The 15,829-nt window shown below is 40.5% G+C and overlaps 1 protein-coding gene across 12 annotated transcripts in view; it reads left to right on the top strand.

Moving 5' to 3' along the window:
* The window catches only part of ASTN2 (astrotactin 2), a 1,042,634-nt gene that overhangs the window by 408,062 nt on the left and 618,743 nt on the right, over window positions 1-15,829 (top strand). For all 12 annotated transcript variants that reach the window (XM_086413912.1, XM_086413911.1, XM_086413910.1 and 9 more), the window contains one exon: window positions 1,945-2,091. In XM_086413912.1, the coding sequence (XP_086270038.1) occupies window positions 1,945-2,091 (147 nt within the window). The remainder of the gene's footprint in view (window positions 1-1,944; window positions 2,092-15,829) is intronic.

Here is a 15,829-nt window from a genome sequence, read left to right as displayed (position 1 = left end):
TGTGGTGCTTCAACCCTGCCAGCACCTGGCTAGCTGGGTAGGCGAGAGTCACAGAAGGCATGAGTGCAGGGGCCCACCGTGAGCCCCAGACATCTACCAGGCTGATCAGCATGCACCACATCCTACGGCCAGGTGCTGTATGACAGCTCAAGGGGTTCCACCAGGGAGTGGGGAGCGAAAGTGTGCCCATACCTCCCTCATCTCACGAGAGACAAACAACAGAAGAGATGCGGGGTAAAGAGGTGAAAATGCTCAGGGCATAGAATACAGAGGACCGCGTGCTCTTTAAATGCTGTGAAGGAGGAAGACGGAAGACTGAAAGATGACATCTAGGTTTCTGGCCAGTTTAAATGATGGTGCTTTCAATGCTTTGCGGAGACCAGGAAAGGAGGAGGCTTTTAGGAGAAGATAATGTGTCCAATGTTGAACATGTCATTTTGTCATACTTGGGGGATTTTCAGAGAAAGATGTCTGGGAGGTTTGGGCATAAAGGTTTGCTCCAGATAAGAGTCCAAAGGATAATAGAAATTTGGGAAACATTGCTTTAGAAATGGTAATCAAAGCCTTGAAATTAAATGTGACTAGTAGAGCCTAAATAATAAGATCCAGTGTGCTCAGGACATAGTCCACAGAATTTCTTTGCTGGCTCTCCTTGCCATGCAGATCCAATCTATCTACTCATTCTACTGCGTCCGTGAAGTTGGCTTTAGTTTTCTCAAGCAACTTCCCCCCCTTCCCCGCTGCTATCCTATGTCCTCTCTAGTAGCTCTTAGCACAACTTGCCTTGGATTCTAATTAGCTGTGGATAAGCTTGCCTTTGGGCTTCCCAAGTGGTGTTAGTGGTAAAGAACCTGCCTGCCGATGCAGGAGATGTAAGAGATGCAGGCTCAGTACCTGTGTTGGGAAGATTCCCTCCTCCCTGGAGGACGGCATGGCAACCCACTCCAATATTCTTGCCTGGAGAATCCCATGGACAGAGGAGGCTGGTGGGCTACAGTCCATAGGGTCACAAAGAGTCGGATACAACTGAAGTGACTTAGCGTGCATGCACAAGCCTGCCTTTGCCCCTAGCCTGTAAGCTCTTGAAGAGCAAGAACTATTCTTATTCTGCTCTGTGTGTGTCTCACATAGTAGGTCATCGGTAAATGCTTGGGAAATTAACTTGAACTGATCAGCCTCAACAGTATGTAAAACTGTTCTAGATGACAGACCTTATATATACACCATGCCACGTGATAATCACAAGCACTTGTGAACTTTTATTATTATCCTCATCATTCACACAAGAAAACTGAGGTTCAAAAATGAAACCACAGCCAGTGAGGACTGAAGCCCAGGTTTGAACTCATAATGGTCAAACTCCAAAGCCCATGCCCCTTCCCCTTGGCCTTATGAGTTCAGCAACACAGCATCTTCTCAATTGCTTCTAAAGAGAGTAGAAAATTTAATATCATCTAAATATTAAAAATGATCAGTCTAATTGGGAGGGGAGGAGTGAGAATTGCCACAATTTTGAGGAAATTTGTTTCTTTTCATTTATACCAAAAGGGATAATCGACCTGTTTTGCAATGGGTTAAAGATCCAAAAAAGGGGCTTCCTGGTGGTACAGTGGTTAAGGCTTTGCCTTCCCATGCAGGGGGGTACAGGTTCAATCCCTTGTCAGGGAGCTGAGGTCTCACATGCCTCATGGCCAAAAGAATAGAACATTAAAAAAAAAAGTATTGTAATAGATTCAATTAAAACTTAAAGAAAAGTACAATTGAAAGAAAAAAAAAAAGACTCAACAAGTGACCATGAGTTGTCATTGCAAGCACAGAGACTGGGGAATGTGGTTTCTTTTTCCTGCTTCCCATTTGGAAAACAACAGGATTCCCAAGCCCGAGGCTCCTCCTGTTTCCTCACCTTGTGGACTTACGTATCTTTGTGTGTGTTCCTCTTACTAGGTTTGCTGAAAAGCCCAGTGAACAAGACGGCCCTGACGCTGATTGCCGTGAGCTCCTGCATCCTGGCCATGGTGTGTGGCAGCCAGATGTCCTGTCCACTCACGGTGAAGGTGACTCTGCACGTGCCTGAGCACTTCATTGCAGACGGTAAGAGCTGAGCGTTAGAGATGCCCCACTCCTGCTAGGCACCTGGCACTCCTGTCCAGTTGAATGTTTCCCATGAACATTCCCCACTTGAACATGCCCAACCTCAGAATTAGGTTGCCAAAACTAGAGAGAGCGTCCAAAGACCTTAAAAGAGGTCTTCATCATTTAGAATCCTGGGTTATTTAATACAACTGAAGACTGCTTTTATTCCCTGGGCAAGGATAAGGTTTGTTAATAAAGAATTCAGACGTGAGTTTGCAGAAAGATCGAGCGCTTCAGAGAACCTACTGTTTCTTATTGAGCTTGTGCATCCTGTTGTTGTTGTTGTTGAATCACTCAGTCATGTCCGACTCTTTGCAACCCCGTGGGCCACAGCATGCCAGGCTTCCCTGTCCTTCACTATCTCCCAGAGTTTGCTATTCCTAACTAAATATACCACTCACTGCCCACCCCCCCCAGAAAAATAGTCTTTGCTAATTAAAAACTATGACAAAGAAGACTGTATGAGCTTTGTGGAAACTTCCTTGAGTGTCCTGGATTATACTCATACCTCATTCCCTGTAAATGTACTTTGCAAGCATATTATATCCTACCATTTACTCTTCACCCAATTAATTTGAATTAATGAGACACGGTAGTTGCTGTAGTCATTCGCAAAGCATGGTCCAAGAAACTGATTAAGGTGCTTGATATCTATTGCTAAAGTGCCCTCCAGAAAATGGTCCCAGTTTCCGTACATCCAGCAGGATGTGATGTGCTTCCCCAAACACTTGGCATTATTGTTATTTATTTATTTTTTACAATTTACAGCACATATATCATACCTTTTCCTTGTTACACATTACAGAAGAATTGCTTTTCTCTATACACTTCCATTTGGGAAAAGAGTTTATTTTTAATGAAGTATAGTTGATATACAATGTTGTGTTAAATTTTGCTGTACAGCAAAGATATATATATATATATATATATATAAAATCATGTATACACACATGCACACACACATTTTTATGGGGCTTCCCAGGTGGCGCTAGTGGTAAAGAATCTGCCTGTCAATGCAGGAGAGGTAAGAGACCTCTAGGTTGGTAAGATCCCCTGGAGGAGGGCATGGCAACCCACTTCAGTATTCTTGCCTGGAGAATCCTCATGGACAGAGGAGCCTGGCAGGCTACAGTCCATAGGGTCACAAGGAGTCAGACATGACTGAAGCAACTTAGAATACATATGCACATACATTTTTAATATTCATTTCCATTATGGCTTATCACAGGATGCTTTATATAGTTCCCTGTATACAGTAGGATCTCGTTGCGTATCCATTCTATATATGAGTTTGCATCTGCTAACCCCACCTCCCAACTCCTTGCTTTCCCTATCCCCTCCCCCTTGGCAACTAACAATCTGTTCTCTATATCCATGAGTCTGTTTGTGTTTTATAGATAAGTTCATTTGTGTTGTATTTTAGATTTCGTATGTAGGTGATATCAAATGATATTTGTCTTTCTGACTTAATTCCCATAGGATGAGTATCTCTGGTTGCATTCATTTTGATACAAACGGCATTATTTCCCTCTTTTTTTATGACTGAGTATTATCCTGTTGTTTGCATGTACCACATCTTCTTTTTTGTTATTAATCTTTATTGGAGTATAGTCGATTTACAATGTTGTGTTAGTCTCAAGTGTACATCAGACTGAATTATGCACACACACACACCATTCTTTTTCAGATTCTTTTCCCATATAGGTTATTACAGACTATTGAATGAAGTTCCCTGTCTTATGCAGTAGGTCCTTATTAGTATTATTATTATTTTTAAATGTATTAAAAGTTATCATAAATATAATAAAGAAGACATATTAAGTATGCAGCTTAATGAATTTTTACATGAATTCACCCAGATCAAACATAAAACATTACCAGAACCATCAGCTTCCTGATGCGCCCTCCCAGTGAATCCCCTCCCATGGATAACTACCCTTCTGACTTAGCACCGTATGAGTACCATTATTTTTTTTAATCTCTTTCTGGTTGGATATATATTAGATGTTTTTGAGAGCCTTACTGTATATTTGTCACCCTTATTCCTTTGCAACTCAATTTTATCTATAATTTTTAAGTTACAGTATTTACAGCATAACACTAATTTGTTCAGTGTGTTCTGTCCAAAGAGGAACATCCACCTCCTTTCCCTGAAACACCTTGACTTCTACTAAAGCGTCCTGTGATTGCTCCTACTTCACCATAGTGAACTAGCCGCTACTTTAAATTTGTAGAATTATTTTTATTGATGTATGCTGCTAAGTCACCCCAGTCACGTCCAACTCTTTGCAGCCCCATAGACGGCAGCCCACCAGGCTCCCCCGTCCCTGGGATTCTCCAGGCAAGAACACTGGAGTGGGTTGCCATTTCCTTCTCCAATGCATGAAAGTGAAAAGTGAAAGTGAAGTCCGCTCGGTCGTGTCCGACTCTTTGCGACCCCATGGAATGCAGCCCACCAGGCTCCTCCATCCATGGGATTCTCATTGATGTATAGTTGTGCAATATTATGAAAGATTCAGGTGTACACCATAGTAATTAACAATTTTTAAAGACAACATTCCATTTACAGTTATTGTAAAATATTGGCTATGTTTCCTGTGTCATACAGTGTATCCTTATGGCTTATATATTTTGTGTGTAGTACTTCATACCTCTCAATCCCCTCCCACTATCTTTCCCCTTCCCCTTTTCCTTTCCCCTCTGGTAACCACTGTTTTTTTTTTTTTTTCTCTCTCTCTCTATCTGTGCGTCTGTTTGTTTTCTGTTATTGTCACTCGTTTGTTGTCTTTTTTTTTTTTAAACTTTATATAATTATATTAGTTTTGCCAAATATCAAAATGAATCCACCACAGGTATACATGTGTTCCCCATCCTGGACCCTCCTCCCTCCTCCCTCCCCATACCATCCCTCTGGGTCATCCCAGTGCACTAGCCCCAAGCATCCAGTATCGTGCATCGAACCTGGACTGGCATCTCATTTCATACATGATATTTTACATGTTTCAATGCCATTCTCCCATATCTTCCCACCCTCTCCCTCTCCCACAGAGTCCATAAGACTGTTCTATACATCAGGGTCTCTTTTGCTGTCTCGTACACCGGGTTATTGTTACCATCTTTCTAAATTCCATATATATGCGTTAGTATACTGTATTGATGTTTTTCCTTCTGGCTTACTTCACTCTGTATAATAGGCTCCAGTTTCATCCACCTCATTAGAACTGATTCACATGTATTCTTTTTAATGGCTGAGTAATACTCCATTGTGTATATGTACCACAGCTTTCTTATCCATTCATCTGCTGATGGACATCTAGGTTGCTTCCATGTCCTGGCTATTATAAACAGTGCTGCAATGAACATTGGGGTACACGTGTCTCTTTCCCTTCTGGTTTCCTCAGTGTGTATGCCCAGCATTGGGATTGCTGGATCATAAGGCAGTTCTATTTCCAGTTTTTTAAGGAATCTCCACACTGTTCTCCATAGTGGCTGTACTAATTTGCATTCCCACCAACAGTGTAAGAGGGTTCCCTTTTCTCCACACCCTCTCCAGCATTTATTATTTGTAGACTTTTGGATCGCAGCCATTCTGACTGGTGTGAAATGGTACCTCATAGTGGTTTTGATTTGCATTTCTCTGATAATGAGTGATGTTGAGCATCTTTTCATGTGTTTGTTAGCCATCTGTATGTCTTCTTTGGAGAAATGTCTATTTAGTTCTTTGGCCCATTTTTTGATTGGGTCATTTATTTTTCTGGAGTTGAGCTGTAGGAGTTGCTTGTATATTTTTGAGATTAGTTGTTTGTCAGTTGCTTCATTTGCTATTATTTTCTCCCATTCTGAAGGCTGTCTTTTCACCTTTCTAGTAGTTTCCTTTGATGTGCAGAAGCTTTTAAGGTTAATTAGGTCCCATTTGTTTATTTTTGCTTTTATTTCCAATATTCTGGGAGGTGGGTCATAGAGGATCCTGCTGTGATGTATGTCAGAGAGTGTTTTGCCTATGTTCTCCTCTAGGAGTTTTATAGTTTCTGGTCTTACGTTTAGATCTTTAATCCATTTTGAGTTTATTTTTGTGTATGGTGTTAGAAAGTGTTCTGGTTTCATTCTTTTACAAGTGGTTGACCAGATTTCCCAGCACCACTTGTTAAAGAGATTGTCTTTAATCCATTGTATATTCTTGCCTCCTTTGTCAAAGATAAGGTGTCCATATGTGCATGGATTTATCTCTGGGCTTTCTATTTTGTTCCATTGATCTATATTTCTGTCTTTGTGCCAGTCCCATACTGTCTTGATAACTGTGGCTTTGTAGTAGAGCCTGAAGTCAGGTAGGTTGATTCCTCCAGTTCCATTTTTCTTTCTCAAGATCGCTTTGGCTATTTGAGGTTTTTTGTATTTCCATACAAATTGTGAAATTATTTGTTCTAGGTCTGTGAAGAATACCGTTGGTAGCTTGATAGGGATTGCATTGAATCTATAAATTGCTTTGGGTAGTATACTCATTTTCACTATATTGATTCTTCCAATCCATGAACATGGTATATTTCTCCATCTATTAGTGTCCTCTTTGATTACTTTCACCAGTGTTTTATAGTTTTCTATATATAGGTCTTTAGTTTCTTTAGGTAGATATATTCCTAAGTATTTTATTCTTTTTGTTGCAATGGTGAATGGAATTGTTTCCTTAATTTCTCTTTCTGTTTTCTCATTATTAGTGTATAGGAATGCAAGGGATTTCTGTGTGTTGATTTTATATCCTGCAACTTTACTATAGTCATTGATTATTTCTAGTAATTTTCTGGTGGAGTCTTTAGGGTTTTCTATGTAGAGGATCATGTCATCTGCAAATAGTGAGAGTTTTACTTCTTCTTTTCCAATTTGGATTCCTTTTATTTCTTTTTCTGCTCTGATTGCTGTGGCCAAAACTTCCAAAACTATGTTGAATAGTAATGGTGAAAGTGGGCACCCTTGTCTTGTTCCTGACTTTAGAGGAAATGCTTTCAATTTTTCACCATTGAGAATAATGTTTGCTGTGGGTTTGTCATATATAGCTTTTATTATGTTGAGGTATGTTCCTTCTATTCCTGCTTTCTGGAGAGTTTTTATCATAAATAGATGTTGAATTTTGTCAAAGGCTTTCTCTGCATCTATTGAGATAATCATATGGTTTTTATTTTTCAATTTGTTAATGTGGTGTATTACATTGATTGATTTGCGGATATTGAAGAATCCTTGCATCCCTGGGATAAAGCCCACTTGGTCATGGTGTATGATCTTTTTAATGTGTTGTTGGATTCTGATTGCTAGAATTTTGTTAAGGATTTTTGCATCTATGTTCATCAGTGATATTGGCCTGTAGTTTTCTTTTTTTGTGGGATCGTTGTCAGGTTTTGGTATTAGGGTGATGGTGGCCTCATAGAATGAGTTTGGAAGTTTACCTTCCTCTGCAATTTTTTGGAAGAGTTTGAGCAGGATAGGTGTTAGCTCTTCTCTAAATTTTTGGTAGAATTCAGCTGTGAAGCCGTCTGGACCTGGGCTTTTGTTTGCTGGAATATTTTTGATTACAGTTTCAATTTCCGGGCTTGTGATGGGTCTGTTAAGATTTTCTATTTCTTCCTGGTCGAGTTTTGGAAAGTTGTACTTTTCTAAGAATTTGTCCATTTCTTCCACGTTGTCCATTTTATTGGCATATAATTGTTGATAGTAGTCTCTTATGATCCTTTGTATTTCTGTGTTATCTGTTGTGATCTCTCCATTTTCGTTTCTAATTTTATTGATTTGATTTTTCTCCCTTTGTTTCTTGATGAGTCTGGCTAATGGTTTGTCAATTTTATTTATCCTTTCAAAGAACCAGCTTTTAGTTTTGTTGATTTTTGCTATGGTCTCTTTTGTTTCTTTTGCATTTATTTCTGCTCTAATTTTTAAGATTTCTTTCCTTCTACTAACCCTGGGGTTCTTCATTTCTTCCTTTTCTAGTTGCTTTAGGTGTAGAGTTAGGTTATTTATTTGACTTTTTTCTTGTTTCTTGAGGTGTGCCTGTATTGCTATGAAGTTTCCCCTTAGGACTGCTTTTACCATGTCCCACAGGATTTGGGTTGTTGTGTTTTCATTTTCATTCGTTTCTATGCAAATTTTGAGTTCTTTTTTGATTTCTTCTGTGATTTGTTGGTTATTCAGCAGCGTGTTGTTCAGCCTCCATATGTTGGAATTTTTAATAGTTTTTCTCCTGTAATTGAGATCTAATCTTACTGCATTGTGGTCAGAAAAGATGCTTGGAATGATTTCTATTTTTTTGAATTTACCAAGACTAGCTTTATGGCCCAGGATGTGATCTATCCTGGAGAAGGTTCCATGTGCGCTTGAGAAAAAGGTGAAATTCATTGTTTTGGGATGAAATGTCCCATAGATATCAATTAGGTCTAACTGGTCTATTGTATCGTTTAAAGTTCGTGTTTCCTTGTTAATTTTCTGTTTAGTTGATCTATCCATAGGTGTGAGTGGGGTATTAAAGTCTCCCACTATTATTGTGTTATTGTTAATTTCTCCTTTCATATTTGTTAGCATTTGTCTTACATACTGCGGTGCTCCCGTGTTGGGTGCATATATATTTATAATTGTTATATCTTCTTCTTGGATTGATCCTTTGATCATTATGTAGTGACCTCCTTTGTCTCTTTTCACAGCCTTTGTTTTAAAGTCTATTTTATCTGATACGAGTATTGCTACTCCTGCTTTCTTTTGGTCCCTATTTGCATGGAAAATCTTTTTCCAGCCCTTCACTTTCAGTCTGTATGTGTCCCCTGTTTTGAGGTGGGTCTCTTGTAGACAACATATGTAGGGGTCTTGTTTTTGTATCCATTCAGCCAGTCTTTGTCTTTTGGTTGGGGCATTCAACCCATTTACGTTTAAGGTAATTACTGATAAGTATGATCCCGTTGCCATTTACTTTATTGTTTTGGGTTCGAGTTTATACACCGTTTTTGTGTTTCCTGTCTAGAGAATATCCTTTATTATTTGTTGGAGAGCTGGTTTGGTGGTGCAAAATTCTCTCAGCTTTTGCTTGTCTGAAAAGCTTTTGATTTCTCCTTCATACTTGAATGAGATCCTTGCTGGGTACAATAATCTGGGCTGTAGGTTATTTTCTTTCATCATTTTAAGTATGTCTTGCCATTCTCTCCTGGCTTGAAGAGTTTCTATTGAAAGATCAGCTGTTATCCTTATGGGAATTCCCTTGTGTGTTATTTGTTGTTTTTCCCTTGCTGCTTTTAATATTTGTTCTTTGTGTTTGATCTTTGTTAATTTGATTAATATGTGTCTTGGGGTGTTTCTCCTTGGGTTTATCCTGTTTGGGACTCTCTGGGTTTCTTGGACTTGGGTGATTATTTCCTTCCCCATTTTAGGGAAGTTTTCAACTATTATCTTCTCAAGTATTTTCTCATGGTCTTTCTTTTTGTCTTCTTCTTCTGGAACCCCTATGATTCGAATGTTGTAGCGTTTAATATTGTCCTGGAGGTCTCTGAGATTGTCCTCATTTCTTTTAATTCGTTTTTCTTTTATCCTCTCTGATTCATTTATTTCTACCATTCTATCTTCTAATTCACTAATCCTATCTTCTGCCTCTATTATTCTACTATTTGTTGCCTCCAGAGTGTTTTTAATTTCACTTATTGCATTATTCATTATATATTGACTCTTGTTTATTTTTCTAGGTCCTTGTTAAACCTTTCTTGCATCTTCTCAATCCTTGTCTCCAGGCTATTTATCTGTGATTCCATTTTAATTTCAAGATTTTGGATCAATTTCACTATCATTATTTGGAATTCTTTATCAGGTAGATTCCCTGTCCCTTCCTCTTTTGTTTGGTTTGGTGGGCATTTATCCTGTTCCTTTATCTGCTGGGTATTCCTCTGTCTCTTCATCTTGTTTAAATTGCTGAGTTTGGGAGTCCTTTCTGTATTCTGGCAGTTTGTGGAGTTCTCTTTATTGTGGCGTTTCCTCGCTGTGTGTGGGTTTGTACAGGTGGCTTGTCAAGGTTTCCTGGTTAGGGAAGCTTGTGTCGGTGTTCTGGTGGGTGGAGCTGTATTTCTTCTCTTTGTTCAGTCGCGCTGTGGGGAGGGAGGGAGGGATGCTGCAAACAAATTACACTGGCGTGCGCTCGCAGTGCCTCAGCCACACTGGGTCTTCCCCCTCTCACTGCGCTTGTAGCCTCCCTGCCCACACTGCTTGGGCTCTAGGTTGTTCCGCCAGGATCAATCCGAGGCCGGCCCTGGGTTGCATGCACCTCCCAGGTCCAAGCCACTCAGGTTCAGGCACTCGGGTAGTCCTCAGAGGCGCAGACTCAGTTGGGCCTGCGTTTTGTGCTCTTCCCAGGTCCAAGCAGCTCAGGTGATGAGGTGTTTGGCGAGTGCCAATGCTGCAACTTATCACCTCCCTGCCACTCGTTTATCTGGGTGTAAAACCGGTGCACCTTCTCAGGCAGATGTTGACTGTCCAGACCCCCAGTAAGTTTTAGTTAGCAAAGACGCCTGCTTACAGTTTTATAGATAATGTCTCTCTGGGGCTGCGGTTGCCCCCTTCCGGCTCTGGCTGCCTGTCACTGGAGGGGGAAGGTCTGCAGCCAGCTGTCTCTGTTCAGTCCTTTGTTCCGTGCGCGGGCCTGGCGGTCTTAGGTTAGGGCTGGCTTTTCGCGTGGTAGATATCCCACAGTCTGGTTTGCTAGCCCAAATTATTTCGCTCAGATAGTGCTCAGGGTATTCAGGCAAGATTCTTACTCTCAGCGATGCAGCCCACGCCGCGCCTCCCTGCACAGCCCCCACTTGCTAATGGCGGATGCAGACGTCTGCGCTGCTTCTCCGCTGGGGGAGTTACCGTAGGGCTCACAATCTGCGAGTTTTAATTGTTTATTTATTTTTTCTCCCTGTTATGTTGCCCTCTGTGCTTCCAAAGCTCGGCACGGATTCGGCAGTGAGAAGGTTTCCTGGTGTTTGGAAACTTCTCTCTTTTTAAGACTCCCTTCCCGGGACGGAACTCCGTCCCTCCCTCTTTTGTCTCTTTTTTTGTCTTTAATATTTTTTCCTACCTCCTTTCAAAGAGTTGGGTTGCTTTTCTGGGTGCCTGATGTCCTCTGCTGGCATTCAGAAGTTGTTTTGTGGAATTTACTCGACGTTTAAATGCTCTTTTGATGAATTTGTGGGGGAGAAAGTGTTCTCCCCATCCTACTCCTCCGCCATCTTGGCTCCTCCCTCCATTTGTTGTCTTTTTTAGATTTCGCATCAAAGTGCTATCATACAGTATTTGTCTTTCTCTGTCTGACTTATCTCTGGCCTCATTCTGACATCACAATAGTTTTGCCATTTTCTTCAAGGATAGGGTGATCCTTTGATTTTCCTATCTCCCAACTATATGCTTTCTAAAAAAATCTGCTTTCCATGAGGGTGGGACATGATCTAACAAAGGAAAAAAAAGACATTTGTATTGAAGTTGGTAGGGTTTCTAACTCTGATTTCTGGAAATATGATAGATGAATGTTTTGCAGAGAGGCAAGAGGAGACGTGATGACAAGGTACCTATTTCCTTGAACCCTTACCATCACTTGGCATTAATATTTGTAAATGCAGTCAGATATAGCATACATAAATACATAAATTTATATACATATAATATACATATTACATGTATATAAATCAGTGGTTTTTTAAACATATATTTATACAGCCAAGTAGAAATATAGCCCCCCACCCAAGGCCACTGGCTGAGTTATAAACAGTAACCCTGTCATAATGAGGCCTGTCATGGTGAGAGCAACCCCCATCAAATGGGAGAGAATCTATCAAGACAAGGCCACCCAAGGACCATGGCCAAGGCAGCTCTCACCGTTCTTACCTTTCCCCATGAAGCTTAAGCTGCCGAACTGCCGCCAGCCCTTAGAGTGCTCAGTCAACCGTGTGCCTTTGGGCTGTCCATGGTGCTGAAGTGTTGAACGTGGCTGAGTAATGGGTTTGGTCTTCGGAGGGTAAATAATGGATTCTGTACTTGTGTTACAACATAAATGTACTTGATACTTTCTGCCCATTACACAAAAAGGTCAGTATGATATAGCTCTTGTCCAGAGCCCAGCTGGCAAGAGCAGTAAATACTAACAGAGTCCCCATCCAAGCCCTTGGCAAATATCACCCTTTCCTTTGGGCCTTCTCAAGGCCACTGGTGGCTTTTTGCTCTGCTAAGCACCTAGTGAAGAGATGGGCAAGTGTGTGTCCAAATTGACTGGATTTGGCATTGATTTTTCAGCTGTGGCCTGTAAATGATCTGCATTTGCATTAGACAACCCAAATGTCTCATGATCCCCAGAGCTAGTGAACCATATTCTCTATGAGTAGATCTCAAGCACTAATGGTCTTAACAAGAACTCGAGGAGATCCCTTATCAGAAGTTTGAAAGCTGCATCGATATTTCTGTTAAGTGTTGCTTTCCTTTCATCTAACAGGGTAATAACTCCTTGAGACCTCTTGCAGCCCTCATAAGGGGTTTTGTTTTCTTCCATCTGTGTCTTGATCCATGCTAATTTATGGAGCTGCCTCATAGTGCAATTCCAGTGATTGCCAATAACACTGAATATCATGTGAGTGGTCCCCATGCTTCATAACAAAGCAGCTCTTATCACATGGATTTGAGCTTCATCTAAATTGCCCTACAGGTAGCATTATTGATAAATAGATATTGGTTAACAGTAAGAGCTCATATGAATTGAGATGTTAGTTTCTTCAATTCTTGGGGCTTCCAGTATATGTTAGGATATATTCACCCAAGATCCTGGCTGTATAATAATCCAGTAGAAGACACAACTTTTAAAGGAATAAGTTGTCTAGATTAAATAGGTGAAATGGTTCCACTCTAGTGTATATAGATAGCACTATGACTAGAGTTTTCTGTTCTGTTTTGTTCTGGAAATTGTACTTTAAGAAGGTCAGTGATATATTGGAAGACATCCAAGATAAAGGACTTGCAGCCAAGAGATTGGAAAAACATTGTCAATATGTAATGGCTTCTTAAGGAAATGATGGAAGAAAATCATTCTGTAAGAAGTGTTTAAGGAACTCAGACAAAAAGTGAACTTGAAATTATTGAGCATATCTGTTATGAATATGCAGTGTTCAAAACACCTTACATAAAGTTACTAATTTAATTCTCAAAGCAGAACTGTGGGGCAGGATTTAGCATCCTCTTTTTGCATACATGGAAGGTAGGTTTTAGAGATGTTAAGAGATTTAGCCAGATTAACACAGAGAAGTGAAGCAAGCTATGCAAGCCCAAGCCAACCTAAACCACTTATCCATGCCTTTTTTATGTGCCATGCCTTCACAAAAATGACCATGACAGTTATTATTTGTCTTGAAAAGGGAGCAGGCTTGTTCTGAAAATCCCCAGGAAGCAAAATTAGAGCTATATGGGTTATGAGGGTGGTCAGAGATGGGAGAAAATTGAGTATTAGTCTGAAAATATCTCCACTTTCTAAGCTTTAGTCTCATCTATAAAGGAGGGGATAATAGTAGTATTTATCTCATAGAGTTATTGTGAAGAATAAATGAAATAATGCTCATAAGACTTTTAGCTCAGTACCTGAGATCTAGTAATGGCTTAATAAATTGTATTAATGTTAGTAGTTGTGATAATACTTTTTAATATCAGAAAGGGGTCATTGCAAGGTAATGAGTTCCCCATCATAGGGAATTTCCTGAAAATAGATGACCACATTTCTATGAAGCCACACAAGAAAAGTAAAGGAATATGTTTGGCTATGGTACCAAATAGTTTAAATTGGAGCCATTTTACCAGAATATAAATTTTTAAAACATTAAAAGTCTTGGGGCCTTTGGAGTATGTTTGTTTATTCTTTACTACTTCATCTCTGAGTATCACTCATTCTTTGACTAGGCTCAGAAAGGGAGTGAGACTCAGGGATGGGTTATGGCAGTGATGTCTCTTGACTAAATATACACCTCTACGGAACATATGCTTTGTTCTTTTATGTTGATTTGCTCATTGGTGAGCATATCATGGAAGCCACCATGCTTCCCTCATGGCTCAGATGGTAAGGAATCTGCAATGTAGGAGACCTGGGTTCCATCCCTGGGTCGGGAAGATCCCCTGGAGAAGGGAATGGCTACTCACTCCAGTATTCTTGCCTGGAAAATCCCATGGACAGAGGAGCCTGGTGGGCTATAATCCATGGGGTTGCAAAGATTCAGACATAGCTGAGTAACTTAACACTTTCATTTTAACCTAAACACAAACTGTGTTCTTTTATGTTGATATGCTCATTTGGCATAAATATCCCTGCAGAAATATCTATTTGTTAAGGTCAAGTTAATGTCTTGGCAGAAAAAGCAATGGCACCCCACTCCAGTACTCTTGCCTGGAAAATCCCATGGACAGAGGAGCCAGGTAGGCTACAGTCCATGGGGTCGCTAAGAGTCGGACACGACTGAGCGATTTCACTTTCATGCATTGGAGAAGGAAATGGCAACCCACTCCAGTGTTCTTGCCTGGAGAATCCCAGGGATGGGGAAGCCTGATTGGGCTGCTGTCTATGGGGTCGCACAGAGTCGGACACGACTGAAGCAACTTAGCAGCAGCAGCAGCAGCAATGTCTTGGCATTAACTTTTGGGTTGGACTGAGGTAGTATTCCTGTCTTCTCTGTTCCCTGTGATAGAGAAATTGGGGATTATGGGTTCCTTACCAGCCTATGACATCACCACGTGGAAACATTCATCATCAGGATGCCCTCGTTCATTAATATGCCCCATGCGTAGCTGCTTTTGAACACAACATTATATACAATGACTCTTGCTCTACATTTATTTGCTTGCACCCCTGCTTTATGCCTTTCCACCCAAGAGAGTGAGCTAATGTGTGGCCGTGCCATTAATGAGGAATGAGGTTCGTAGTTGACTTCAGAGCACGTGTGCAGTGATTTGAATACATGGGAAAAGTCGTTTTAATTCTTGGAAGTAGAAATTGCACCACACTGAAGGTGACTGCTTAGTCACAAACCACCAAGCAACTTGTCTAAAGAGAGTAGGTCCTTGGTCATCTTGCTCTCTGGGGTCATCTGGAGCTTTGTTTTGTAATATTCAGTTTTTATTTCAGACCTTTGGGTACCACGGAGCATGTTCATGTGTAAATGTGCTCTTCAGGATGACCTCTGCCTTTTCTTTTGCACAGACTTAATGATATTTAGACAGATGAACTGCTTAGCCTTGTATGTCCTCATTTCCATGTAGTGCAAGCCTCCTCATGTCTGATTTTCTCCTTTCTCCAGAAAAACTTCTTCAACAAAACCCCCAAAACTTCTTCAAAGAAAACACCCATCAGAAATAATTGCCCCTTCCTTGAAAATTGCATAGAACTATATTTGTACCTTTCTAATAACCCCATGGTCTAATTCCCATCACTGTTATTGTTATGTATGTGTCGTTGTTACAACTACCATGATCCTAAGAACTGGCCTCCTGTATTAAATCAAGCACCTCTCCAGTCTTTTCACAACATTGAAAACAGAGCTATCTTTTAAAATGGAAAATCTCAACATGTTGCATCCTCCCATAAAACTTTAAGTACTTCTTATTGTACTTGTTAGAAAGACTGAACGCTTCAACATGGCCTTTAAGTTCCAGCAAAATCAGGCCCCACCTTCCTTTC

The sequence above is a fragment of the Bos grunniens genome, chromosome 8 (genome assembly GCF_055505025.1).
Source record: "Bos grunniens cultivar Pamir isolate PY7600 chromosome 8, Bosgru_T2T1.0, whole genome shotgun sequence".
In the NCBI taxonomy this organism is placed as follows: domain Eukaryota; kingdom Metazoa; phylum Chordata; class Mammalia; order Artiodactyla; family Bovidae; genus Bos; species Bos grunniens.
Note: the sequence above shows the minus strand (reverse complement) of the source record. Positions and strands in the feature narration are given on the sequence as shown.